The sequence below is a fragment of the Hyperolius riggenbachi genome, chromosome 9, assembly GCF_040937935.1.
Source record: "Hyperolius riggenbachi isolate aHypRig1 chromosome 9, aHypRig1.pri, whole genome shotgun sequence".
NCBI lineage: Eukaryota > Metazoa > Chordata > Amphibia > Anura > Hyperoliidae > Hyperolius > Hyperolius riggenbachi.
In genome coordinates, this window is record NC_090654.1 from 260859600 (window position 1) to 260886888 (window position 27289).

The 27289-nt window shown below is 44.3% G+C and overlaps 1 protein-coding gene across 1 annotated transcript in view; it reads right to left on the reverse strand.

Annotated features, from left to right (window-relative positions):
• Positions 1–2483: 2483 nt before the first annotated feature.
• MNAT1 (MNAT1 component of CDK activating kinase) overlaps positions 2484–27289 on the reverse strand; it is a 222069-nt gene continuing 197263 nt past the window's right edge. Inside the window, exon 8 of the mRNA XM_068252150.1 lies at positions 2484–3397. Within this exon, the coding sequence (XP_068108251.1) occupies positions 3277–3397 (121 nt within the window). The 3' untranslated portion in view covers positions 2484–3276. The remainder of the gene's footprint in view (positions 3398–27289) is intronic.

Consider the following 27289-nt stretch of genomic DNA (forward strand, 5'->3'; position numbering starts at 1 on the left):
AGCGATCAGACCCCCCCAGCACATCATCCCCCTAGTAGGGAAAAAAGGGGGGCGATCTGGTCGCTCTGCCTAGTGTTTGATCTGTGCTGGGGGCTGCACAGCCCACCCAGCACAGATCAGCTAAAACAGCGCTGGTCCTTAAGGGGGGGGGGTAAAGGCTGGGTCATCAAGTGGTTAAGCTACAAAAATCTAGCATGTACACATAGCTCAAAGCTATAGGGAACCTAAAGTGAGAGGGATATGGAGGCTGACATACTTGTTCTAGGAAATAAGTGGGAACAAATTTAAATGGATTAGCAAATTATCTATTATATACTAGATGATGACCCAGCATTGCCCAGGTATGTACTTCGTTATTGTTGGCTCTGCCCACTTTTTCTATCCTTGACACACAGTCACTCAATGACCGTGTTTGTGAGTTTTCCAATTAAAATGAAACAAATCTGATTGGCTGTTTGTGGCTCTGCCCCTTCGGTGAATTTAAACTCCGGTCACCCAATAATTAACTGTAGCCGGTTTGAGGCCTCTGCCATTGACAGTATAGGAATGGCTGAAAATCCACAGCTGAAATTTGATTGGCTGTTGTAGGCTCCACCCACTTTCCTGAATATTAATCCCAGTGACCAACTGAGCCAAGTTTGAGAACCCTACAATTACCAATGTAAGAATGGCTGCAGTTTACATTTTCCCACAAAAAAAAAATATATATCTTTTTTTATTTATTTTTTGTCACCCTGACACACAGTCACTCAATGACCAAGTTTGTGAGCTTTGGTGTTCCTGGTATTAATAATGAGAGAATGGAGGCCGTTTATCAAGCAAAGAAATCCGACTGGCTGTTCGTGGCTCTGACCATTTTTGAGAATTTAACCCCTGTCACCCAATGACCGACTGTGCCAGGTTTGAGGCCTCTGCCATTAACATTGTACGAATTGCAGCAGTTTAAATATTCCCTTTGAAAATCAATAGGTGAATTTTGATTGGCTGTTGTAGGCTCCACCCGCTTTTCTTAATATTAATCCCAGTCACCCAGTGAACAACTGTGCCAAGTTTGAGAACCCTGCCATTACCAATGTAAGAAGAGCTGCAGTTTACATTCTCCCAATGAAAATAAACATCTGAAATTTGATTGGCTGTTTTATGCTCCACCCACTTTGTGTCGCTATCACTCAAAAACGCCTTGACAGATTTCAATGAAACTTGTTATACAAATTCCATCTCGCCCCCCCTTGAACACCTGGGCGGAATCACAAACAGCCAGCCAATCAGATTTCAACCATTCATGTCAATGGAAAAATGTAAAAGGCTGTCATTCTCACACTAATAAAGCCAGATACCCCAACCTTGGCACAGTTGGTCACTTGACTGAGGTTAAAAATTCAGGAAAAGTAGGAGGCGCATAAAACAGCCAATCAAATTTCAGCCATTCATTTTATATGGGAAAATGTAAACTGCAGCTATTCCTACACTGTTAATGGCAGGGTTCTCAAACTTCCCACACTTAGTGACTGGGATTAATATTCAGGAAAATGGGTTGCATACAACAGCCAATCAAAATGCACCTATTGCTTTTCAAGGAAATATTTATATTGCTGACATTCCTCCACTGTTAATGGCAGAGGCCTCAAACCCTCTCCCATTACTGATGGTAAAGAGGAACTCCAGTGAAAATAATGTAATAAAAAAATTGCTTCATTTTTACAATAATTATGTATAAATGATTTAGTCAGTGTTTGCCTATTGTAAAATCTTTCCTCTCCCTGATTTATATTCTGACATTTATCATATGGTGACATTTTTACAGCTGGCAGGTGATTTTGCTGTTTTGGCAGTTGGAAACAGCTGGAAACAGCCATTTCCCACAATGCAACAGGGTTCACCGACAGGAAACTGCCAGGAGTACGTACTCAGAATTTCTTTGTGGGAGGGGTTTCACCACAATATCAGCCATACAGTGCCCCCTGATGATCAGTTTGTTAAAAGGAATAGATTTCTCATGTAAAAGGGGGTATCAGCTACTGATTGGGATAAAGTTCAATTCTTGGTCGGAGTTTCTCTTTAAGGACCCCAAAGCTCACAACCGTGATCATTGAGTGACTGTGTGTCAAGGTTAGAAAAAGTGGGCGGAGCTAACAACTAAATACATACCGGGGCAATGCCTCATCTTCAGCTAGTAAGATTATACTATCAATGCACAGCATGGGTGCATATTTTACTGCAAGCATAAAAGGCCAAAAGATCGTGGCCCCAGGGTCACAGTTTGGACAAGCCAGGAGTTCATTATCTACCCCTCCTCCTGCGTAACTAAATCGCAGGTGCACCCCCCCCCCCCCCCCATTTCTCTGAGATACATTTTAATTGCAAGGATAAAATAAAGCGATTTGGCGTAATGATGGCTGTTCATGCTGAAGCAACGCTCTGTGACTAACAGTCTGCAAATATTTATCCAGCAAAGACTCACAGAAAACGGGAAACCACAAAACTCATAAAAATCAGCTTTATTTAAAAATAAACAGAAACATTTACAACTTCTTAGAGAAATCCCAATGATATCAATGGAATGATTCATTTCTTCCATCAGACACGACGTGTTGTTTCAGTTGCTCTCAGGACCAGGGGGAGCAAAAAAAAAAATGGATGGTTTGAAGGTTGTTCTGTCCTGGAGAACAAAAAAAAATAAAACAAAAAACACCACATTCCCCCGAAACACAGCTGTCTTTATGAAAGAACGCGGCAGATGGCAGTAATTTCGCTTGTGTTAAAAAGGAACTTTACAGAAAAATAGTAGTGTGGGGAAAAAAAGAGAGAGATCAAGAAATGGTTGATATTGATATTGTAATTTGTTTATGTTGTTTGATCCACAATGAGCCTGCAGGTCATCTTTACTACTGGTGGACAAGAATCTATCTATAACCACACCCCCTAACAAGGTGATAGGCTAAAAAGTTGTTTTTTTTAATAGATATGCATATGCACAGAGGAAGATTCTGGTTGCTTGGCAGTTGAAGCAGTTGTTATTTCCCACAATGCAACAAGGTCAATAGAAAGGAAACTGTCAAGACCATGGCCATGACATCACTCTGTCGGAGGGGTTTCACCACAATATCAGCCATACAGACCCCCTGATGATCTATTCGAGAAAAGGTAAAGATTCCTCATGGAAAAGAGGGTATCAGCTACTGATTGGGATGCAGTTCAATCCTTGGTTAAAGGTCCTCTTTAATCGCTGGTCCTGGGCCAACGTCCGCTGCTGTCCAGACGGGGGTAGCAAGCAAGCTAATGCGGCAGCCAGAACAGTCCGCTGAACGCGTCCTGTAGCGCCCTGTGGCAGGCGAGAGAGGAAGTGTAGCCTCCAGCCAGATCCTGCGGGGAAGCGGCTCTGACGTGGTTTAGATACCTGGAACAAAAGACAATTCTGTTAGCATCAAAGCGCAAACAAGATGTTCCTTCCCTCAGTCGGCCGTGCCCATGTGTTTGCTGTTCCTGTTGTGGAGCGTGACCGATTACTATTTGTACTGAGCAAATACATAAATATGTTTTGCATCTTGGACCTTTCATAAAGAAAGGTCAGCTTCTTGAGGAGCAACAGATTCAAAGAGCTGATTAAAAGCTTATTAGAGTTTGGTAAGGCTTTGATTCATCACAGAAGACTTGGGATGGGTGGGGAGGGGGGTAACTGAGTCATTAGCATTGCCCCGCAGGACAAGCCCAGCTTTCTAGGGGAGCACAAAGAAACCGAAAACAGATGCAGGCAAGAAACGAGGAGAGAAACTATCGGCGGGACCACCAGAGTGCATCACATGGTTAAACGCTGCTCTGAAGTTATCGGGGCTTAGAGAAAGGGCATCCCAAACAGGAATCTCGATTTACGAGGTGTTAATGCCGCTGTGGTAATATTGCCTCACCTGTGTTTTATTTGGCCACTGTAGAGATTGTGAAAGTGAAATGTTTACGGATAGACCGTGTGTGGCGGCTGCTATTTGCAGGGCTGGAGGAGGAGGGATCTGTTTGCCAACGTGGAAAAAAAACTCGATCTTGTTGAATACCCGATTAGAGCCAGTGGCCACCTTTATCTCAGGAATCAGGATGTGTTCACACTACATGGAAACTCACTGACTATACTATTCTATAGCTATGCTCTGAATTAGGCACTTGAGCGGACACACAGCGGCGCATCCGCTCAGGATGTGCAGCGCGTCCGCAGCGTCATTCACATTACCTGCAGTTTTGCATCCACCCACTTTGCCCATGCGCCAACACCACTGGTCGGTTCAGGGAATATCCGGTGTAGACCAGATGTTGCTGGTTGGTTTACAGTAGATCAATTAGCAACAGAGGATTTTCATTGGTCCTCCATGAACCAATGAGAATCCTCCCTGCTGTTGAGAATTCCCATTGGTCTTTTGAAATCCAATCAGGAGCCAATGCTCCTGCTGGGCACCGATCTGTTTACCAGCTTCGGGGCCAAGGGGATGAGTCAGCAGCGGCAGAACCGGGGCGTGTATTTGCGGCGACTGGCCTAGTGAGAAAGGACAGTGTCTGTTCTCACAAGCTTTCATTGCATCTGTACACCTGGCAGCAGGTCGAGGCTCTACATTGGACCAGTTTCTCCCCCCCTCCCTCAGAAGTGGAAGCGGATCCTATTCTTAACAATAGGATCATAGACTTCCTGTGCTTCTTGGAGGTGTAGAAATGTACCGAGGGGTTACATTTTCTACACAAGTGGGAACTGAGCCTTATTCTGCATTGTAACGGATCACGTTATTCTAACTAGTTGCATGTAGTAAGTTTCTGGATAACATATATGAAGATGTGCACAGTAGCTGTAATAATTCACAAATCTTTACCTCAGCAGCCAACAAATTGCCTTCTCATCAAAGTCAGTCTGAAGCTGACACAGCGCAGGGGGAATGATTAATGTCGGTTAAAGCTACACCTCCCTACCTTTCTGTCTCTCAGCCTATCATGGGTAACTCTCACACCTCCCAACTTTATGAGATCAGAAAGAGGGACACTAAAGACACGCCCCAGGCGCACCCCAACCACGCCCCCGGCACACCCCTAGTCACGTATATATACCATAAAGATTTCATAAGAAAAATACTGTATGTTGTCTTATAATTCAAACCACACTGCTCCTTTCTGTACTATTTCAATTTCCTTCATAGTAACAATTGAAAATAAGAAATACCGGTATATCAATTTAAAGGATGGGAATACATTTTAGAGTCCATTAATCACATTTTTCAGTAGAAAATGACATATTTACACAGATCTGTACAGCAGTCCTGAAAGAGGCACAAATGAGGGAGAAATGGCCTCAATTCACTAAGCTTTATCACAGACTTTATTGAACGTTTGATAATTTACCACATGAGTAAAATCTAATTTTGAATTCACTGAGGTGTTATAGATTTATTGAACGTTTTATCGATAAAACATTCAATAAATCTATAACACCTCAGTGAATTCAAAATTAGATTTTACTCATGAGGTAAATTATCAAACGTTCGATAAAGTGTTTGATAAAGCTTAGTGAATTAGGGTAGGGACAGGTGGCATTGTTCAAGAGTGCCTATATGTGAGGGCCCCATCATCTCTAGCTATGCCACTGGTAGTGTCTGGATCACACACCTGAAACAAGCATGCAGCTAATCTAGTCAGACTTCGGTCAGAAACACCTTATCTGTCTGCATGCTTGTTCAGAGTCTATGGCTCAAAGTATTAGTGGCAGAGGATCAGCAGGACAGCTAGGCAATTTGCATTAGGAAATAAATATGCCTTCATATCCCTCTCACTTCAGTTGTCCTTTAAGTGCATATTTAAAAACATTGCATAAAAACACAAAAGCCTTTTACCAAAGCAATTAAAAAACCTGCCCCCCCTCCCCCCCCCCCCCAGCAGTAGTAGCTGTATCCCTCTCGCCCCCCTTGTAGCAGAGCCCAGCACCAGTGAGAGGGAGAATAGATTTCAGCCAAAACAGATGAAGTATTCTCTTAACTCAGTAAAGACCACGTAAAATTATGCATTTTATTATTCTAGACCTCAGCAGCAGAGTGTAGTCCATCTTTACATAAATTACTTGTGGAGACCGCATACGCCGTGTCCCGACTTGAACTATTTCTTCCAGCCATACATCTCTCCTGCAGGCCTCGAGAAAGGTCAGAGGTGGCGAAGGCGGGGCTCTCCATCGATCGCCAGGAATGTCCAATTCAATAAACCGTATAAGGATCGCTGCCTTTAATGTCGTGTGTCTATCAGCACTGTGGCTGAGAACCAGGCGGCTGCAGGAATCCTAATGACATGTTACTTGCTAAGGGGCTAGAAGCCCAGGGATTATCTGTAAACTTGTGCTGACTGATTTCACTTCCATGAGTCCAGACACTCAGGAGGGCGGAGTAATGGCATACTACATGCTTACATACTCACAGTTCACTCCTAACGCGTGTTTATATGTACCTAGCCTATAAATATTCAAACTCAGTATCGGCGCGGGAGACTTGGGCATAGGATACAGGCGGTGTATGGCTAATCCTGCTGCTGCACAAGTTCCCGGCCGTATTAATTACTATTCCCCCTCCAGGCCGCCATGGATAGTGGGGAATGAAATAATTCGGCTTCCAGCAATTGCTGGGAGCCGAATTATTGTGTTTTAAAAGTAACTTCAGCTCCATCTTCTGACGCCGCTGAAGTTACTCCCTGTGCGCTGCTATAGCCGTAATTCCTACTACGGCCTATGGTGGCGCCGGCTGCGCCCAAGACTCCAGCGCTGGATTCAGTGTGTTCAAAAATAACATACAGGTAAGTCCCTGATTTACAAACCATCCGCCGATACGAATGGTATGGATTCTGTGTTTCCATGGGAACAAATCAATTTTTTTTTCAAATTGGACTTGTAGTTTTTGAGAAACTAGATTTTAAAACATTCAAAGAAAAAATGGCTTTTAAACTTGTATAAGCAGGTACAGAGGGCAGGGGTGACACAGAGGGGGGACACTGGAGGCACAGGGGGGCATAGAGGAGGTACAGAGGGCAGGGGTGACACAGAGGGGGGGGATACTGGAGGCACCGGGGGGCATAGAGGAGGTACAGGGGGCAGAGGTGACACAGAGGGGGACATTGGAGGCACAGGGGGGCATAGAGGAGGTACAGAGGGCAGGGGTGACACAGAGGGGGACACTGGAGGCACCGGGGGGCATATAGGAGGTACAGGGGGCAGAGGTGACACAGAGGGGGACACTGGAGGCTCAGGGGGGCATAGAGGAGGTACAGAGGGCAGGGGTGACACAGAGGGGGGACCACTGGAGGCACTGGGGAAGGGGACACAGAGGAGGTACAGAGGGCAGGGGTGACACAGAGGGGGGGACACTGGAGGCACCAGGGGGCATAGAGGAGGTACAGGGGGCAGAGGTGACACAGAGGGGGACACTGGAGGCACCGGGGGGCACAGTGGAGGTACATAGGGCAGGGGTGACACAGAGGGGGACACTGGAGGCTCAGGGGGGCACAGAGGAGGTACAGGGGACAGCAGTGGCACAATGTTCCGACTTAAGAACAGATTCAAGCTAAGATAGAACCTACAGTCCCGATCTCGTTCGTTAACCGGGGACTACCTGTAATTAATAAAATTGTTTATTTTTCAAAGTACACCTGTAACAAAAAAAAAAAATAAATCAGCCCCTGGGGCGTACTTACCTCGGGAGGGGGAAGCCTCAGGATCCTAATGAGGCTTCCCCTGTCCTCTTTAGCCTAGGGGACGCGGCGCTGGCTCCCCCGAAAATTCCCCAACAAGCGGCAAGTACTGTGCAGGCGCAGCAGCGTGCGGCAATATTTACCTTTAGGGCTCCAGCGCAGGTGCAGTAGCGGCTTGCCGATGGGCTCTGGCGGAAATAGCCGAGCCCCATCAGGTCCACTTTACTCCGTGTGCAGGTACAAGTCGCCTGCGCAGTAGAGAGGACCAAATGGGAAGCTTCTACTGAGCCTATGCAGGAAGCCCAAAAGGTAAACATTGCCGCACGTGGAGTTCAGGGGCTTTCTGTGCTGGCTCCAGGAGGCTGAAGAGGACAGAGGGAGCCTCATTAGGATCCCTTAAGTGACCAGGCTATTTGTTTTTACAATACAGGCCACTGCAGCTTTAACTGTGTGCTGCACGGCCATACAACCTAGCACACAAATGTATCTCCTCCTTAGTCCATCTCTCCATGGGGGATTCTCAGCATGGCCTTTATTCTTTATAAAGACATTCCCTGAAAAAGATTTATACAATGATGCTGGCCAGCCTCCCTGCTCACTGTACACTTTTTTTTTGGCAGTTTGACGGAGCAACTGCCATTCACTAAGTAATATGAGCATAGCTAAAACGCTGCATTCCCGTGGCTGAACAATCTAATTAAACTCCCCAAATCCCGAGGCAAAATTCCACGACTTTTCAGGTCGTGGATTTTGCTGGTCGAGGGAGGCAGAGCTTTGCGCTGTAGCTCTGCCTCCATTAGCGTCAATCTCCGCCTCTTCCCGCCCCTCAGTGAAAGAATACTGAGAGGGGCGAGAGGAGGCGGAGATCCGCTGAGATTGACGCGACTAGAGGCAGAGCTACTGCACAAAGCTCTGCCTCTACCCGGAAGGAGCCCCAAATTTTGCCCTGGGGATTTGGGGGGTATAATTACATGAATGGGGTGTTTTAGCTATGCTCATACTGCTTAACATATATATAATAAATGTCAAATAAAAAGGATTTTTTTAAGGCTTCAGACTCTCTTTAAAGAGAATCTGTATTGTTAAAATCGCACAAAAGTAAACATACCAGTGCGTTAGGGGACATCTCCTATTACCCTCTGTCACAATTTTGCCGATCCTCGCCGCATTAAAAGTGGTTAAAAACAGTTTTAAAAAGTTTGTTTATAAACAAACAAAATGGCCACCAAAACAGGAAGTAGGTTGATGTACAGTATGTCCACACATAGAAAATACATCCATACACAAGCAGGCTGTATACACTCTTCCTTTTGAATCTCAAGAGATCATTTGTGTGTTTCTTTCCCCCTGCAGCTATCTTCCACTGAAGTGGTTTCTTCCTGCAGAGTGCAGGCAGCTCTGTCTGTATGTAATTCCTCAGTATGTGAAAGCCCAGCCAGCTCAGAGGAGGATTTATCCAGCTTGTAAAAGATTATAGAGCAGAGAGAAGCTGCTCTAATCTAAATAACACACAGGCAGTGTGCAGAGAGGGGCCTGGAGGGGGGAGATGCATCACAGAACCACAACACTGAAGAACTTGGCAGCCTTCCAGACACAGGCAGACAAGTCTGACAAGAGAAAGATAAGTTGATTTATTACAGAGACGGTGATAGTACAAAGTGCTGCAGTAAGCCAGAACACATTAGAATAGCTTTTGGAACTTGTAGGATGATAAAAAACAGGATGCAATTTTTGTTACGGAGTCTCTTTAACGCTTGCGATGTGCACAAAGCAATCGGGTGCAGGAAGTGATATCTAAGTTAATAAGCTTGTATGTTTTCTCTATGCAGCCATACACATTACAGGCCCTTCTGTGTTCCTGTGAATGATTCTAATGGATGATGAGAACCAGGTGCTTCTTCAGGAAGCTTCCTTCCTCGCTACTCCTGCAATCACACTGGGATAAATTAGGAATGGATTAGGATCATATGCGCTATTAAGTGGTTTATACAATGGTCCTACTGCTGCTCGCATTCCATTCCAGCCGCCAGATTGGAAAAATATGGATTTAGCATATTTCAGAGTTCAGCCTTGCGCAGCAGATTGCCTCTGGAAACAGCTGGCACCAACGTGTAATAAGAAGAGACCGGCTGCCCTGCTTAATGCCAAGCAGGAATGGGGACATTTTTACTAGGGGATAATTAGATGTAAGCTCAAGTCAATGTGTAACATTCCACACCCATCCCCTCCAAGCACTTTACCTTCTACCATAACAACCTTATAGCTAAATACATTATTTAAAGTGAATCCAAGGTGAAAAAAAAATGATGAGATAAACAATGGTATTTATCCTTCTACTCCTAAATATGACTTTTTTTAAAAGTATCCCAGGGCTTTATTTTGTATTTATAAAGTAGGTTGAATGTTTTACGGTCTTTAAAGTGGATCCGAGATAAACTTTTACTCATTGCATAATTGTGTTACTTTCCTATAGTTTATAAAGCATTCCTCAAGCCAAATACTTTTTTGTTGTTGTTTTAACCACTTCAGCCCGAGAGCAATTTTCACATATAGGCACTGCTCCCATTCATTTGCCAAAAACTTTATTACTCCTTATCACAACTAAATGATCTATATATTGTTTTTTTCAGGACAAATTCAGCTTTTAGTGTGTGTTCATTTTGTTTAGTAATCACCTTATTTTCTATGCATTATAAAGGGAAAATAAGGGAAAAAGATGAAAAAAAACAATCTATTTCTCCATTTACATCCATTATAGCTTTAAATTAAACAGTGCTGACTATAAGTTAAACCCACTAATTTTATTTGCTCATCCATCCTGGTTATTGCAACATTTAGATTATGTTCCTAGCACAATGTATGGAGAGAATATTGTATTTGGAAATAAAGGTGTCTTGTGTTTTTTGCTTTTTCATGGTACACTGTCAATTATTACAAGGCCTTATTTTGAAAAATAATAGTAATATACCCTTATGGCATACATGTTTAAAAAGCCAGGTTCCTAAGGTAACAATATATGTTGTTTCTTTTATATTCTGTCACTTTGTTTTCATTTTACAAGTCTTTTATTTTGGTACAGAATATGCAAAAATGTAATTTCTTTTGATTCAGTTTGTGACTAAAAAAAATACAGGAGACATGCGCCTCAACCCTAAAACTCTTTAAACTCTATTCTACTACTTATCACGGTTAAAATGATACCACATATGTCTCTTGTAGTGTTGCTAAAACTTTCCCAAGTTTGATCATAATTCTGAAAATGACTTTTTATATTTGATTGAGTTTGTCCCTACCTATTTTTCATGTGACGTGGTTCACAGGTTTTAGACACACCAAAATGGATTCCACAACTCGCCACGGTTAAAATGATACCACATGTGCCTCATTTACTAGCAAACTGGTGGTGCACTCTCCACAACAACACTGGACAAATATATTTGTCCAGTTGGGCTTAAGTGGTTAATACTCTAATTCCCTATAAACTAAATAAGCCCCACCCACAGTTTTCAGAGAGCCTTGGCAGTAGCAAGGGCTCATGGGAGCTCAGTCTGGGCAGGAGGAGGGGGAGGTATTACCAGCCAGAGATTTCAGAGGCAGAAGAGAGGAGGAGGGGGAATAAGGTTTTTTTCAGTCTGAGTGCTGATGGTGCAGATAAGCCTGCCTCTGTGTAATGTTTACAAACAACATGGCTGCTGTCATTGTATCACAGGAAGAAACAATCATATTCTATTAAAGCAGGATGCAGACAGATTTGCTGTTTAAACCACTAAACTGTACATAAGATATATAGACAAGTTACTTGTTAAAGTTAGTTTTTCATCTCGGAATCCGCTTTAATCAGTGGCAGCCTATTAAGTGTCCCAGAGTTAGAAAAATTTCAATAGTTCATGTATTTTATCTCTCCCTGCCACCAGAAGTTGTATTCTGCCAGGAAAACTTTGATGTCTGTAATTTGCTTATCAGTGATGTTTACTATATTCCCGACAAGAAGCTGTCACTTCCCTGCCTAGAAATGGTAACTATTTCAGGCAGCAAAATAAAACAAGTATAAGAGCCTGGTTATGAATATGTTTTGTACTGTACATACACAAGTTTATCTCATGATGTCACACGTCGCCTCGGGTACACTTTAAACACTATTCCCTCTCGGAGTTGTAGCAACTAGGAGAGAGACTGCAAATCGCTGGATCCCCAAATTACTCTTGCGCGGGACGCGTAGCATAGCGCTAGTGCATAGCGCAAGTAAAACAGCCTGGTTATGAATATGTTTTGCACTGTACATACACGTTTATCTCATCATGTCACATGTCGCCTTCGGAACACTTTAAATATTAGTGTATCTATGCCAAAAGTGTTATCCCACATGTGACATAACAATTCTCCCCCAGTCACTGTGTAATTCAATGCTCTTACAGGAGCACTATCACGAAAAATTGTAAAATTTAAAATACATACCGGTACATAAAAAAAATCTACATTTCTCCCAGATTAAAATGCACTATAAATTACTATTTCCCTATGCTGTTTTTACTTAAAGTAGGTAGTAAAAAGATGACAGATTATGGACTAGTCCACCAAGTAAAAAACCTGGGGGTGGGGGGATAAGGTGATTCTCACACGCCTTCATCACATCCCGACTGGACTACTGTAATGCTCTCTACACTGGCCTTCCAAAAAAGGTCTTGTACCGCCTACAGCTGATACAGAATACTGCTGCCAGACTGCTAACCAACCAACCCCGTCACTGCCACATAACGCCAGTCCTGCACTCCCTTCACTGGCTACCTATAGAAAGGAGGGTCCTATTCAAGATCGGGCTACGGACATTTAAATCCCTGAATAATCTAGGCCCGGGATACATGAAAGATATGTTGCAGCTACGTAGCAATCCCCGCATTCTCAGATCAACAGGTTCTAATAATCTAGTCATACCCAGAGTCCACTTGGAAACTTTTGGTCCCAAAAACTTGTCATGCTGCCCCTACGTTTTGGAACTCCTTACCTCAACAGATCAGGACAGCTCCATCCCTGGACGTGTTTAAATCCAGACTGAAAACCCACCTGTTCAGTTTGGCATTTGCAGAAATATAACTTTTGTTGTGTGAATACTTCATCCTACAAATTACTGAATCTGAGAGAGCCTAAGCGCTTTGAGTCCTATGGGAGAAAAGCGCTATAGAAATGTTATTGTATTGTATTGTATTATTTCCGGTATTCTTTAAAAAGCACTCCCTGTCAAGAATCTATACAATGATCTGTGCCAGCTTCCCTTCTTGTTTGCACACTATTTTGGCAGTGGGACTGCTTTTGTAAATAAAGCAGTATTCAGATTCTATTAATTATCAGTTGATGTAAATGTTGTGCTTCCTTTATGCAGTTTGGACATCGACTACCCAAATGCAGGTTCTGCTGTCTGATTGTTCCATCTGCAAGCTGCATTCAATGTGCTATTGGGAACCCAAGTTTAATCATGTGACCACCAGACTTTCACCAGGAGATTTCGCTAAGTTTAAAGAGAAACCGTAACCAAGGATTGAACTTCATCCCAATCAGTAGCTGATACCAACTTTCCCATGAGAAATATTTTCCTTTTCACTAACGGATCATCTGGGGCCTCTGTATGGCTGATATTGTGGTGAAACTCCTCCCACAGTGTGATGTCAGGACCATGGTTCTGACATCACACTGTGGGAGCCTTGTCGCATTGTGGGAAATAACAGCTGTTTCCAACTGCCAAAAAAGCAAGCAGCATCTCCTTCCACTGACATCACCTGCCAGCAGTAAAAATGTCACGATGTGATAGATGTCAGAATGTAAATCAGGGAGAGGAAAGAGTTTACAATGAGCAAACACTGACTAAATCATTTATACATAATTATTGTAAAAGTGAAGTACTTTTTTATTACATTATTTTCACTGGCGTTCCTCTTTAAATTGTTATGAGGTGTAAAATATAATCATCCTTGCACTAGTCTGAAAAATGTTTAGTTTCCAGGAATCACCATGAGCCTGTAGTAATGAAAGCTGACTGGCGCTGACTCAATCTCCTCACATTGGCTTCTTTTCCTGGCCAGGCTGAGTTGATTTGTTGGAGCAGAGGTTGGCTCTCATCGCCTGAGGCCGGTGGTTAGTCGTGTTTTGGAGGAAATGGACGTGTTCAAAAAAGTCGATTTTTTCTCCAAATGGGACAACAAAAGACTAGGAGCGTTTGGTATTTTCAGCAAATGCTGACGTTAAGTAAACATTTCTCTCCTCACTTGATTGTAACACAACCACCAGGTTCACTACAACGGCCTACAAGACCTGACATTCCCCAAGAAAGGAAAACCATTTGTAGGATAATGTCCTTCTCAAATATCATCTACTCTTTTTATGGGCAGAAGGAGGTTAGATGAGGTGTCGCACCCTTCTTGGGGAGTTGTTCCAGCGCTGTCCCCCGTTCAAATTTGCTGCTTCCAGAAGCCCTCAGAAACACTTGTGTCCTTGAGTACTTCCAAAGATAGGCAGCTCCGTAATACGCCAGCGCACTTTTGTGCATGGGCAGTATGGAGCCACCTGTCTTCAGAAGCAATTGGGGGACATAAGTGCTTCTGGACCTTTCAGGAATCCCCCCCCCCCTTAAAAATCCTGCATTTGCCCCTGCTGCTGCAGAGTAGCACAGTGGAGCAGCTTCTCCTCCTTCTGCAGAGTAGCGCAGTGGAGCAACTCCTCCCCAGTTTAATATTTACCTGCTCCAGGGCTGCTTCAGGTCTCCTCTGATCTTCCTGACAGACACATGTTCCATGCTGCATACCTCTGCCTCCTGAGGCATGTCACATGATCGGGAGTTGAAGGTACGGAAGCATAGAGTGTGCAGCTGCCGGGAAGAACGGAAGAGACAGGACACATCACTGGAGCAGGTAAATATTTGGATTCAAGGAGGGGGAAATATGCTAATTTTGCAGGGGGGGTCGGCCTATGGGATGTTGCTGCACCCAGGCTCAAACTGACAATGTTTTAACCAGAAACATTCATTTTCTGGATGGGAAGATAGTGTAGTGTCGTTCTTTTACTGCTTTAGAATGATGCACACTGGAAGCTCTTGAGGGCCACATAAAATGGCAAGGAGAGCCGCATTCGGCCAACGGGCCATTGGGTTTTACTCCGGGGCTCTAAGTGTAATAACATACAAGAAGCCCCATGCACTGGTCTTCTTGATTTGTAGAGGGGAAAACAAATACAAAATCGTTGTCTGCTAAGGCAACATTGCAAGTAAGTCCTTAGCTGAAATCATACCTCGTCATCAGAGACCTACAATTGTATTACTGAAACTTATATTAGACCTTAAAGGGTACCTGAAGTGACCTATGCCATGGTGAGATAAATAAAAAAAAAAAAAAGGTTCCAAGTGCTACTTAGAACTTGACTGGATTCCCCTCGTTACTAGTGCTTTCTCTGGAGCAGTGCGACTGCAACTCTCCTGGCGGACTCAAAGCACCAGAGCTACAGCCACTAGGACGCGCTCTATAGGCAGTAGCAGTGTTAGGGAGTCTTGCCCAAGGTAGCCTTACTGAACAGGTGTCGGTTTACTGAACAGGAACAGCAGAGATTTGAACCCAGGTCTCCTGTGTCAGAGGCAGAGCCCTTTATACAGTATCCAGCCACTGGATAGTGTAGTTATAAAACTCTTGTGTGACTGTACAAACCCTTACGGCGGGATAGTGATTAAATCAACTTTTCCCTAGTGTACCGAGTGTCAGGAACCATTCAACACGTCTGTACAATATCTACAGAACAACATTTAAATATTATCATTATAGTGCTGCTTAAGGGCTCTTTTCCACTAGCTGTGATCCTCTTCAAAAAGTGGATCTCAGCCATTTTGCCGATCGCCAGGGCTGTGAGTTGGTACAAAAATCATCCGACTCCAACTCCTCAGTTTATGAGACCTCCGACTTCAGGTACCCAAAATTGCTCCGACTCCTCGACTGACTCCGACTCCACAGCCCTGAGAGCACTGCAATTTTCAAATGGTGGTGCTCATTTCTTACTAGTGCACGTCAATTTTGTTTTTTGACGAGCGCAATCACCAGCTTGCTACATTCGAAACAGCTACGGCACAAACTGCGGCCAGTGGAAATTTCTGCTTGCGTGATCACAACGCAGCACAAGCAGCAATGGAAAAGGGCCCCTCAGAGTTCATAAAAACTATTTTTTTTCTACTTCAACTCAAATTGCTCTTCATTGCAACCATGGTAACAGTGCTCTGTTTGGGGGACAGACTGCCTATCTTTCTGGGTCCATGGCTATAAGTATTAGAGGCAGAGGATCAGTAGGACATCCAGGCAATGTGCATGGTTTAAAAGAAAAAAAATATGGCAACCTCCCTACTCCTTGCAAGTCAGCTGTCCTTTAACCTCCTTGGCGGTAGCCCCGAGTCAGGCTCAGGGTGGAATAAAGAAGCCAGGAGCGGTAATCTTGAGCCTGACTCGGGGTAGCTTCTGGGAGGTATGGAGACAAGTGCAGTGAGGCAGCCTTTCTAACTCTGCCTACTCCGTATCCAGACGCTGGCAGCCATTCTCCTTCCGGTCCTCGGAGGCTCTCAATCTCTCGGTTGAGATTACCGTTTCTCACATGACGACAGATTGTGAACTCAGTCATTATAGGGGAAAAGCAACACCCAGAGGACGGAGGGAAAATTGCAGCACTGGATCCAGGGGAGGTGTCTAAAAACTGCACCGGTTTTAGACCCTAAAATCCGGAGTCACACCGCCAGGAAGGTTAAGCAAGCTAAGACTAAAGGGAATATTTAGTGGAAAAAATAAAAAAAAGATTTTAACTCACCTGGGACTTCTTCCAGCCCCCTGGACTCCTACTGTGCCCACGATGTCCTCCCGATCCCCTCTGGGCATCGGCGGCGACCCCAACAAAGCTAAGCTACTGTGCACATGCAGACCCTAGCCGCATGCACCCTGGTTGCCTGCGCATGTGCAGGCCATGTCCTTCGCTACTGCACATGCGCAGAATGCGCACGGCCCCTAGCCGACTGGCGGCGACAGCCAAACTTTCCAAGTCAAGCCAAGCTCCTATTGGCCATCTACAAATGTTCAGGGCCATAAGTGAGCAAACTAAAAACCCTTTACTTCAGCACTATGCACTGCAAACATCAACTGGCTAGGGAACTTAAGTAAAAAAAAATATATATATATATTTTTTTTTAACTCACCTAAGGGCTTTTTCCAGCTCCCTGGACTCCTACTGTGTCCATGACGTCCGAGCAGCAGCGGTGTCCCCTGGAAAGTTTGGCCATCGCCGCCAGTCGGCTGGGGGACGTGCGCACCCTGGTCAAGTTCCTGTCGTTGAGAGCATTCTGTGCATGCGCAGTAGCGAAGTACGTGTACTGCGCATGGGCAGGCAACCAGGGCGCGCGCAGCTAGGAGCTGCACATGCACAGTAGCTTAGCTTTGTTGGGGTCGCCGCCGATGCCCAGAGGGGATCAGGAGGACATCGTGAGCACAGTAGGAGTCCAGGGGGCTTTACTTAAGTTTCCTTTTAACTTTGCAATTGATGTTTGCAGTGAGTAGTGCTGAAGTAAAGGGTTTTTAGCTTGCTCACTTATGGTCATGCACATTTGTAGATGGGAGCTTACAAGCAGCAGATTTTGAATGGACAGCCTGTCGACTAACTTTCTATTTCCTCTGCTCCAACACCTGATGTCCGATACAGACGAGAGATCTGGGAGGACGAGTTGCTCCCTTGCGGTGGCCAGCTGCATTCTGGGTAACCGGGGACGCTCAGTAAGTTAATCATTGGCTCATCATGTGAAAAGTGCATCGAGCTCACGTCCTAATCGTGTTACTCTGGATTATGGGCACTTTGAAAGGCAGCCAGCCTCTCCCTGAAAACCGAAAGGGCTTTTTCCTCCCTAAATGATTCCGGAATTCATTAGCTTTCCATTTTAGTAATGAAAGGTTTAATGATTATTTCTGGTAACCGTGATATCACTGGCAGGAAGCATTCCTTTAGCAGCAACAGCTTCCGTTGGAAAGAGTGGAGCAAATGGAGCGTTTAAATGCATTCCCCAACAATAAGGACACCTGGCTCCACATTTGTCATATCACCCCCCCCCCCCCCCACCCCCACACACACACACACAGCTGTTGCTGCTCTCAACACTCAGCCTGGCAAAACACTGAGTGCGTTCTGTAGGGTCCTGCCTGCCTACTCGAGGTTTGTAGCTCTAACTGCAGCAATTCAATCCTAAAAAACTGCACCCCCACCCCCCAGAGGTGAGCGCAAGCAGGCCGTTATATCAGCCTCTGGAGTCCTGTGCTAGGGGGGTCTATTGGCCACAGCCGGATTCCTGCACGGGGCTCCTCTCTGCAGGACTAGTATAGATTACACTGCAGAGCTGTAGCCACAAATAGACGCATGACTAAGACGGGTGCCACTCGTCCGCTTGACCCCGGGATGGGGCAGCTTTCAGCAGAGGCCACTTTCCCTCCTGTTTATAAAGAGACCTTTTAACAACCTGTAAATTAGCAGAATGCTGAAATTGTTTACAATGTCACTAAGTCAAACCTGCTAGGCAATTAAAACCTAAATGGGCTTCAAACTTCATGGTCGATACTAAGAAAAAATTGTTGAGATTTTCCTAAAGGCCTATTTATAGAAAAAAAGTGGGAATCTGATAACCATTAATAAAAATAAAAAAAAGGGGGGGGGGGGGATATTTTACAAGTGTAGTTATTCTTTAAAGGGAACCTTAAATGAGGAAAATTATTAAAAGTAAACACACAATGTACCTGCAAATGAACATTACATTGTTACCTTGCTGTCAGTTTCTCTCAGAAGCTCACCATTTTCTTCTTACAATGATTCCTTTCAATTCTGACAAGACTTTGTCAGAACTGAAATCCATCAGATGCTGTCAGTTTCTATCAGTTACAACTGAAAGGACAACTGATGTGCAAGGTAATGTCCATGTTTCCCTATGGCTCAAGTGGGCGATATTACAGTTTAACAGTGTGCCGACCAGGAAGGTGTTATGGGGTAAAGGCTATTTTCAAAATGGAGGACGGAAAATTCAGTTGATCACAGTGGACAGACATGACGCAGGAGAGGAGAAAGATTGATGAGTAAACTCTGCAGAAGGTAAGTATGACGTCTGATAGCGTCTGATTGTCTAAAAAACGAATAACACTTAACACCTTTCAATGAACAGAACAGAGAGACAGACATTCAATCTACTCAATCCAGGGAATAATTCTGACAAACTAAAGGTGGCCACTAACGGTCCAATTTCTAGCGAAAAATAATTTGAGCGATGAGATTATGCTGATCGGGCGTGATTGGATTGGTTGTAAATCTCCGTTGATGGGTACAATCAATTACAAACAATTAACATCGTCCAATTGGATTTTTGTTGAACCAAAATTCGGATCTTACTTTTGGTTGCGATAGATAGGAAGCTTGGTTTGGTTTGTTGATGGTGTAGTGAACAATGTATTACAATATTTCACTTCCAATCAGAATTATCTGATCACTCAAACGATTTTCCAGGGCTTTGGAGGTGGAGTCGGGAGTCGAAGTAATTTTGGGTGCCTGGAGTCGAAGTCGGGAAAAAATGCACCGACTCCGACTCCTAATGAATTTGTAACTGTAATTAAAATAGAAAATATGATACAATGTTCTATTTTTCAGATAATAGTCATTAAAAATAATGTATATATACAGTATATATACAGTAATAGCGGTGTTCAGTCCACAAAAGTGAAATAAACCAGTCAAAATTAGTTACTTGTGCTGCTTCAATAAAGCAGTCCCCGTATTTTTAAGGTCAGATATACATATCTGATTGTGACTGTATATATGATGTGTACACAGGAATCTCTTATATATACTAAATAACATCTATGCTGTAAGTATATAGCCTGATGCGTAGCCGTGTCACTAATAGAGATGGTCAATGAGATGGAAATAATTCTGCATTGATGCTGATTTATGCAAATGTATGCACTCCCTTTGCTCATGAAATCAAATAATTTGATATGTTGTTAAAATTTGGTTTGGTGACTACGAATTAAAGGGTACCTGAGAAGGATGAAAAGTAAAGTTTTATACATACCTGGGGCTTCCTCCAGCCCCCTTCAGGCCAATCAGTCCCTCCCTGTCCACCTCCACCACCTGGATCTTCTGCTATGAGTCCTGGTAATTCAGTCAGTCAGCGCAGTCCAGCCACGTGCCGCTCCCACAGCCAGGTACATTCTGCACCTGCGCAATAGTGCTGCACAGGTATAGTATGCTCCTGGCGGCGGAGTGTGTGCATGTGCACTACGCCCGACTGGCTCAAGTACCTGGACTCATAGCAGAAGATCCAGGTGGCAGAGGAGGACAGCGAGGGACTGATTAGCCTGAAGGGGGCTGGAGGAAGCCCCAGGTATGTATAAAACTTTAATTTCATCTGTCTCAGGTTTACTTTGTTACACAGTAGTACTATACTCTACATATGCACTCTCCACAGAGCTGCAGGGAATCCACTGAAAAGGTTGTGCACATTGAACACAGAGGTGCTGTCTATCACCCATAAACCTTGTTCAGATTGTGCATGAAGAATGTGTAATAGAGGAAGAATCTCCTCATTCCTCTGCAGAGTACCTGCACATCATTCTTACATGTACCCACAGTTACATTGCCTAGGGCCTGATAGATGTTCTTTCTTCCGGTCTGTACCTTTTACAAGTACTCTTACCAAGGACTAGTTGTAGTCTATGACTAAAGGGAATAAATATAGTAGTCTTCATATCCTTCTCACTTCAGTTGTCTTGTAAAATTCCTAAGCGTTGGCAGTTAGAGACAAATTTCACGTTACATACTGTTAATCAACAAAATTGTAATATGCAAATTAGAGGAGTCGGAGTCGAGGAGTCAGAGGAATCCTAAACTGAGGAGTCGGAGTCGGAGGATTTTTGGACCAACTCCACAGCCCTGGATTTTTTGCTAAAAATTGGCTGGTTAGTGGCCACCTTAAAACTTCAAAAACACATTGCATATGCATTCACTTTGTCCCCTGAGTTTTCTCCTAGGTGGTATTTTCACCATTTGTAAATGCATTCTACATCACTAGCAAGCAAGAAAATCTCTCCATGAATAACATTTTGTGTGTCAAGAAATACGATCTGGCGGATAATCTCAGCTGTGTGGAGCACAAAGCCACTAACCTCCTACTCATCCCACCCACTGCATTCTGTGCCATGTTGTCAGGTCTCCTCCCTCTATAGCAGTGATGGCGAACCTTTCAGAGGCCGAGTGCCCAAACTGCGACCCATCATCGACTTATTTATCACTGAGAGCCAATGAGGGGGGGGGGGCATTGCGGCGCATGGCGTGGCCATGACATTGTATGGGCGGAGCTAACAGCTAACGTAATGATGTAACAGCGAGGCATAAGAAATCAGTGTTTCCGCCATGATGTGGTGAAACGAGGATTCGCATTATGGGTGTGCAGAAACTGTGTGATGCTATTTATTAGTATACCCGCCGTAACCCCAAAGCAGCAAATATACCTATGACCATTAAATAATAAATGCAGCAACAGTTACCCCAGGCACCAGAAAATAAACGCAATGTGGGCAACATTTCAGCAGAAAATAATGCAGTGGGCAACACTTTAGCAGAAAATAAGCAGTGGGCAACATTTCAGCAGAAAATAACGCAATGTGGGCAACATTTCAGCAGAAAAACGCAGTGGGCCACATTTCAGCAGAAAATAAACTCAGTGGGCCACATTTCCGCAGAAAATAAACGCAGTGGGCCACATATCAGCAGAAAATAAACGCAGTGTGCCACATTTCACCAGAAAATAAACTCAGTGGGCAACATTTCACCAGAAAATAATGCAGTGGGCAACATTTCACCAGAAAATAATGCAGTGGGCAACATTTCAGCAGAAAATAATGCAGTGGGCAACATTTCAGCAGAAAATAATGCAGTGGGCAACATTTCAGCAGAAAATAATGTAGTGGGCAAAATTTCAGCGGAAAATAAATGCAGTGCTTGCAGCTTTTCATCAAAAAATAAACGCAATGAGTGCAGCATTTCACCAGAAAATAAACGCAATGAGTGCAGCTTTTCACCAAAAAATAAACGCAATGAGTGCAGCTTTTCACCAGAAAATAAACGCAATGAGTGCAGCTTTTCACCAAAAAATAAACGCAATGAGTGCAGCATTTCACCAGAAAATAAATGCAATGAGTGCAGCTTTTCACCAGAAAATAAACGCCATTAGTGCAGCTTTTCACCAGAAAATAAATGCAATGAGTGCCGCTTTTCACCAGAAAATAAACGCAATGATGGCAGCATTTCACCTACAAAAAAAAAAAAAGAATTTACTCACCTGACAGAAGTCTCCTCTCCGGCCTCTGGTGCGCAGCTCCACGGACGATCCTCCTGCAGTCTCCCACGCTGACAGGCAGAGTGCAGGGCTACGGGAAGATGGCGCCCAAAGCCCTGTACTGGAGACACAAATAGTCTCCAGTACAGGGCTTCAGACGCCATCTTCCCGTAGCCCTGCAGGCTTGCGCGGGGCTGCGGGCTATGAACTGGAGCGGCGTCTATCAGACGCCGTGGTCAGTTAAATCCGGGACATAGCGCAGAAACGATGGCATGCCTGCAGATGAAGCTACGCGTGCCGGGTCTGGCATGCGTGCCATAGGTCCGCCATCGCTGCTCTATAGCAACAGAAGGTGGAGCTAAGCTATAGGCTAGCGATACATCTGTGCACAACTCAGTTTCTAAAGGAACCCATACATCTAGCGATGATGGCAGATTCGACCAAGAGACAAATCTCTCTGTAATCGAATCTGATTAGAGAGAGATCTGTCGACTGTCCATACACCGTAGGCTGATCCCCAATCAATTTCATGCTGAAATTGATTCCCCTAATGTGCCCCCCTCCCCCATGCACTATACATTACCTGTCCTTGTCCGTTGCTTGTCTGCTGCTGTCTTTAAACGCACTCCTTGCTCCATACACACGGCCCACGTAGTTGCCGGCATACCCGGGCGTGTTACCCCATTACTCCAGCAACTGCATGGGGCGCGTGTATGGAGCACAGGGTGCACCTAAAGCCAGTGGACAACAAGTGGTGGTCATGGGAGGTAAAGTGCGGTGCATAGCTCACGGGGGGGGGGGGGAGCTTTGGATAGGGGAGAGTTCACATTACACATTGGAGGGGACCGCGTGGGGGTTTTTGTCGCTTGTCCCGATATCTCTCCCAGTTACCGCCGCACACCCGACCAAGCAAGTCAGCCCTACATCTTGCAGCATGTCTGACCGAATAATGCGACCTATTTCAGTCCACAATTGGTTGCATTGTTGATCAGGCATGCACTTAGTGGCATCGATTTACATCCGATTCAGATTATAATAATCTAATCCGATGGTCGATCCAGCCCCAAGTTGCCTGATGTATGGCGGTAATTGCAAGTGTGTATGGCACCTTTAGCGCTTCTCAACTACTGAAGGTCGGCTGCAGACAATGGTGTTGAGTAATTGTGCATTGCCGAGCCGGCATCTGCCAAACACCTGACAAATTCCTTCTGTGAGTGGTTTGGGGAATTTTAATTAGTGAATGGCCAAGAAGCGCATTGTCTGTCAGCACTCATCCCGCTCCCGACATTCGCTCGTCATGTGATCACTACACCTAAGCTAATCTGCTACAAGGCTCAACAATAATCATGCACAGCAGGCGGCCCTCACCCACTCACATAGTTATCTAAGGTTTTTTTATGTTAAAGTGGTATGAAAGTCATCATTTCTTCTTTGTTGTTTGTTGATTATTTACAGCATAAAATCTACTACCTCAAAAAAAAAAAAAATTAGCAGAACGGCATTCAAACAGTTAAATACAGCACTTTATACTTCAGTGAAAAGCTTCTGGCAGCATCCAAAGAGGCGATAACAATCTTTTGCTTACTAAATGTATCTGAAAAAGGAATGTATACATTAGCAAACTGCAGAAACGGAGCTGTACTGAGCTGAAAGAGTTGAGAAATGATGACTAAATTGATTTTAATACATAAATGCAGCAGCTATGCAGTAAAATGCAATGGCAGCTTTCAGAGCAGATAAACTGTACTTTGGGAACTTGTAATTTGTAAACAGACAATATTACTTGTGCACTAAAGCAAATATGATAACCATATGGGTAATAAAAAGTAGGAAAACCCATTTGTATTGAATGGTATGTCAGAGTTTTATCCCACTACAAAGCACTATCGCAATCGCTAGCATTTTTTATTAGCTTTTTGTAAGTGATTTCATGAGTGTTTTCTGGCGATTTTGGTAGCGATTTTAAAAAGTGTAAGCTTTTTGCCAGCGATTGTGTAGCAATTTGCGATTAGCGTTTTTAACTCTGGTCCTTTCAATTAATAATAATTGTTTACAGCGTGCGGTAATTTAAAAACGCTAGCAAAATCGCTCTGTTTAGCAATTCATGAGCGATTACGTTAGCGTTTACATACTTTTATATACATACATATAACTACGGTGGGAATTAGATTGTGAGCCCCTCTGAGGGCTCTCTCACACCAGAGCCCTTTTTCAGTCCATAGACTTTCATTTTACCTTTCACACCCAACGCTGCGTTTCGATGCGTTGCGGTATGACGCACCCGGGAGCTTTTTCTCGTCGGGAATCAGCGGTTTCCCATCGGGTTAATTAATACTACCGCCGCTAATGTGAAAGAGCCCTGAGGGACAATATACTCTGTACAGCACTGTGGAAGATGTCGGCGCTATATAAATACACACGCCTCAATTCACTAAGCTTTATCAAACACTTTATCAAACGTTTGATAATTTACCTCATGGGTAAAATCTAATTTTGAATTCACCAAAGTGTTATATATTTATTGAATGTTTTATCAATTCAAAATTAAATTTTACCCATGAGGTAAATTATCAAACGTTTGATAAAGTGTTTGATAAAGCTTAGTGAATTGAGGCCTAAATAATAACTTTATTGACAAAAATGTCAAAAAAATAACATTCTGCAGGAATGGGACATTTCTTGGAAAGCGGAAATCTGTCAAAATTGGAGGTCGGCATTTCGCACCCTCCCTAGTAGCTAATTGCGTTCCAGAGAAAATAATATAAATACCTTTAACCACTTTCCCTATGACGTCAATATAAAGGGGCCCATACACTTATACTATTTCCCGCCGATATACAGCAGATTCCACCACTGTGATCACTTGTTGCGCAAACGCTGACCGAAATCGATCGTTCCCGTGGATCTGTCCGCACGGAAAATTTCGCTCGATCGCCAGCGGGTCGGGAGTGCGTTGATAGCGGCGCTCGAATGACCGACGCTAGCGGTAATACATTACCTGTTCCGCCGGTGCGTGTCCCCGCTGTCTCTTCTCCGTGCTGGGCTCCAGCTGGCTACACTTACTTCCTGTCGGGGGAAGTTTAATTAAACAGTAGAGCGCCCTCTACTGTTTAAACTTCCCCCGACAGGATGTAAAGTGAAGCTGGAGCCCAGCAAGGAGAAGAGAGAGTGAAGAAGAGAGCGTGGAGAAGAGGCAGTGGAGACTGGGGGACTCGCGCCGGCCGGATCAGGTAATGTATGCGGGGGGAAGGAGAAGGGGGGGCCACGGCAGCTCCACAGATTGTGAATCGGTTTCATAGTGAAATCGATTCAAAATCTGTTTGCAGTGTGAGTAGGCAATAGATCCCTCTTTGATCAGATTCGATCACAGAGGGATCTATCTGCTGGTCGATCTGATGGCAATCGACCAGTGTATGGCAGCCTTAAGGGCCCTTTTCCACTTGCAATCGCTAGCGTTCACGCTGAACGCTAGCGATTGCTGAATCGCAATTACCGGCGATTCCCCGACGTTCGCCGCCGCGATTTTGCTATGCTATGCACTGCATAGCAAAATCGCGGCAAATATCGCTCCGCCGCGCGTTCGCGTTCCTGACAAAAACGAATCGCGGTAGTGGAAATGACCTACCGCGATTCCTATGTTAAAAAGCAAACCGTAGCGATTGTAAAATCGCTAGCGGTTTGCGTTTTTGCGATTCAGCCAGCGCAAACGCGCTGGTGGAAAAGGGCCCTAAGTCTCTGCACTCTCCTCCTTACAAAATCTTAGCACTGTTTATCTCTGACCTGATAACATCACTACAGAGTTGTAAAGTAATGACAGCAATCCCCTCTCCTCCTCCCAGGGAATTCAATAGCAGTTAAGTAGTAAACAAATGTAAAATACACATTCCAGGAGCAGACAGTAGCAGATTGTATACATTACTTAATTGACACATCTAATACATTATCAAAATAAATTAACTGTTTAAATAAACAGGAGGGATAGACAAATAACATGTGTGGGTTTAATGTACAATGAAACTGTTTACATTAAAGCTACAATGTATGAAAGTGGATAAATTGTGTATTTTTTTTCCCTTTTTTCCTTATTTTCTTTTTGAAATGTATAGAAAATAAGGTAAGTACTAAAAAAAAATATCAGCTGCAAAAAGCCTAATTTGTCCTGAAAAAAAACAACACATAGATCATTTAGTTTTGATAATTATTGATAAAGTTATTGCCAAAGTAATCAGAGCTGAGCTGAGCTGAACTGTGAAAAAGACCAGGGTAGGGAACTAAAAAAACATACACATCCAGAATACAGGTGAACATTCCTAATTGGTCATACTTATCGCCTTTTCATATTCTGAACCACTGACAATGTTATTGGATGGACTCAGCAGATTGCTGGTCATGTTTTGCTGAATACAGTTCCCGTGACTCCTCTCTGTGAGATGAGTGTGTCCACCAGGCAGGTCACCTCCAGCTGTTTGCGGACGCACGTAAGCACATGAATATGAAAATATAGGTATGCAAGAATGCAACTCTGAATAGTGCAATAAATCATTACTTGGAATTCCTGCGCTAGCAACTAAGGATGTAAAGGGCAAAGGCAAGTCAGCCATGTACAGAGCTATTTCTGGACTGCTAAAAAGTGACCTATACAGGGAGGACAGACTTAAAAAGTAACTATAGAGCAGCACTTCTCAAGCCGCCTGGCTGATGTACAGCTATAGGGGACTGCAAGCAGGGCCGGCGCACATATTAAGGAAAAGGGGGCAATTTCCCTGGGCTCCTGAGTCTATGGGGGTCCCCCAAGCATCTGTCCCCCCCTTTAAAAATAAAATTTGTGGTGCCACTGGCCACAAGGTACCGTGGCTAGTGGCAGGGAGTCATATACTTTTCCACGCAAGTCTAGTTGCCATGGTTTTCTCCACCTTGCCTTGCTCCATTCATCCTGGTGGTGAAACGCATGCATTGCAGATGGGCTCGGCGGCGCTCTCCCAGCCATATCAGTACGTCCGTGCCTGCGAGGAGGGAAGAGGCGCTCTGCTGTTACCGCGGTGTGTGCGTCTCCTCACCAGGAAGAAAGGAGCAACGCGAGGCGGAGGAAACCATAGCAACGGCTCCTCACCACGAGAAGCAGTGTGTGTGTGTGTGTGTGTGTGTGTGTGTGTGTGTGTGTGTGGGGGGGTCCTAGGGACTAACCTTTGGGGGGAGGGAGGGGCCCACCAGCTAAAGATTTTCCAG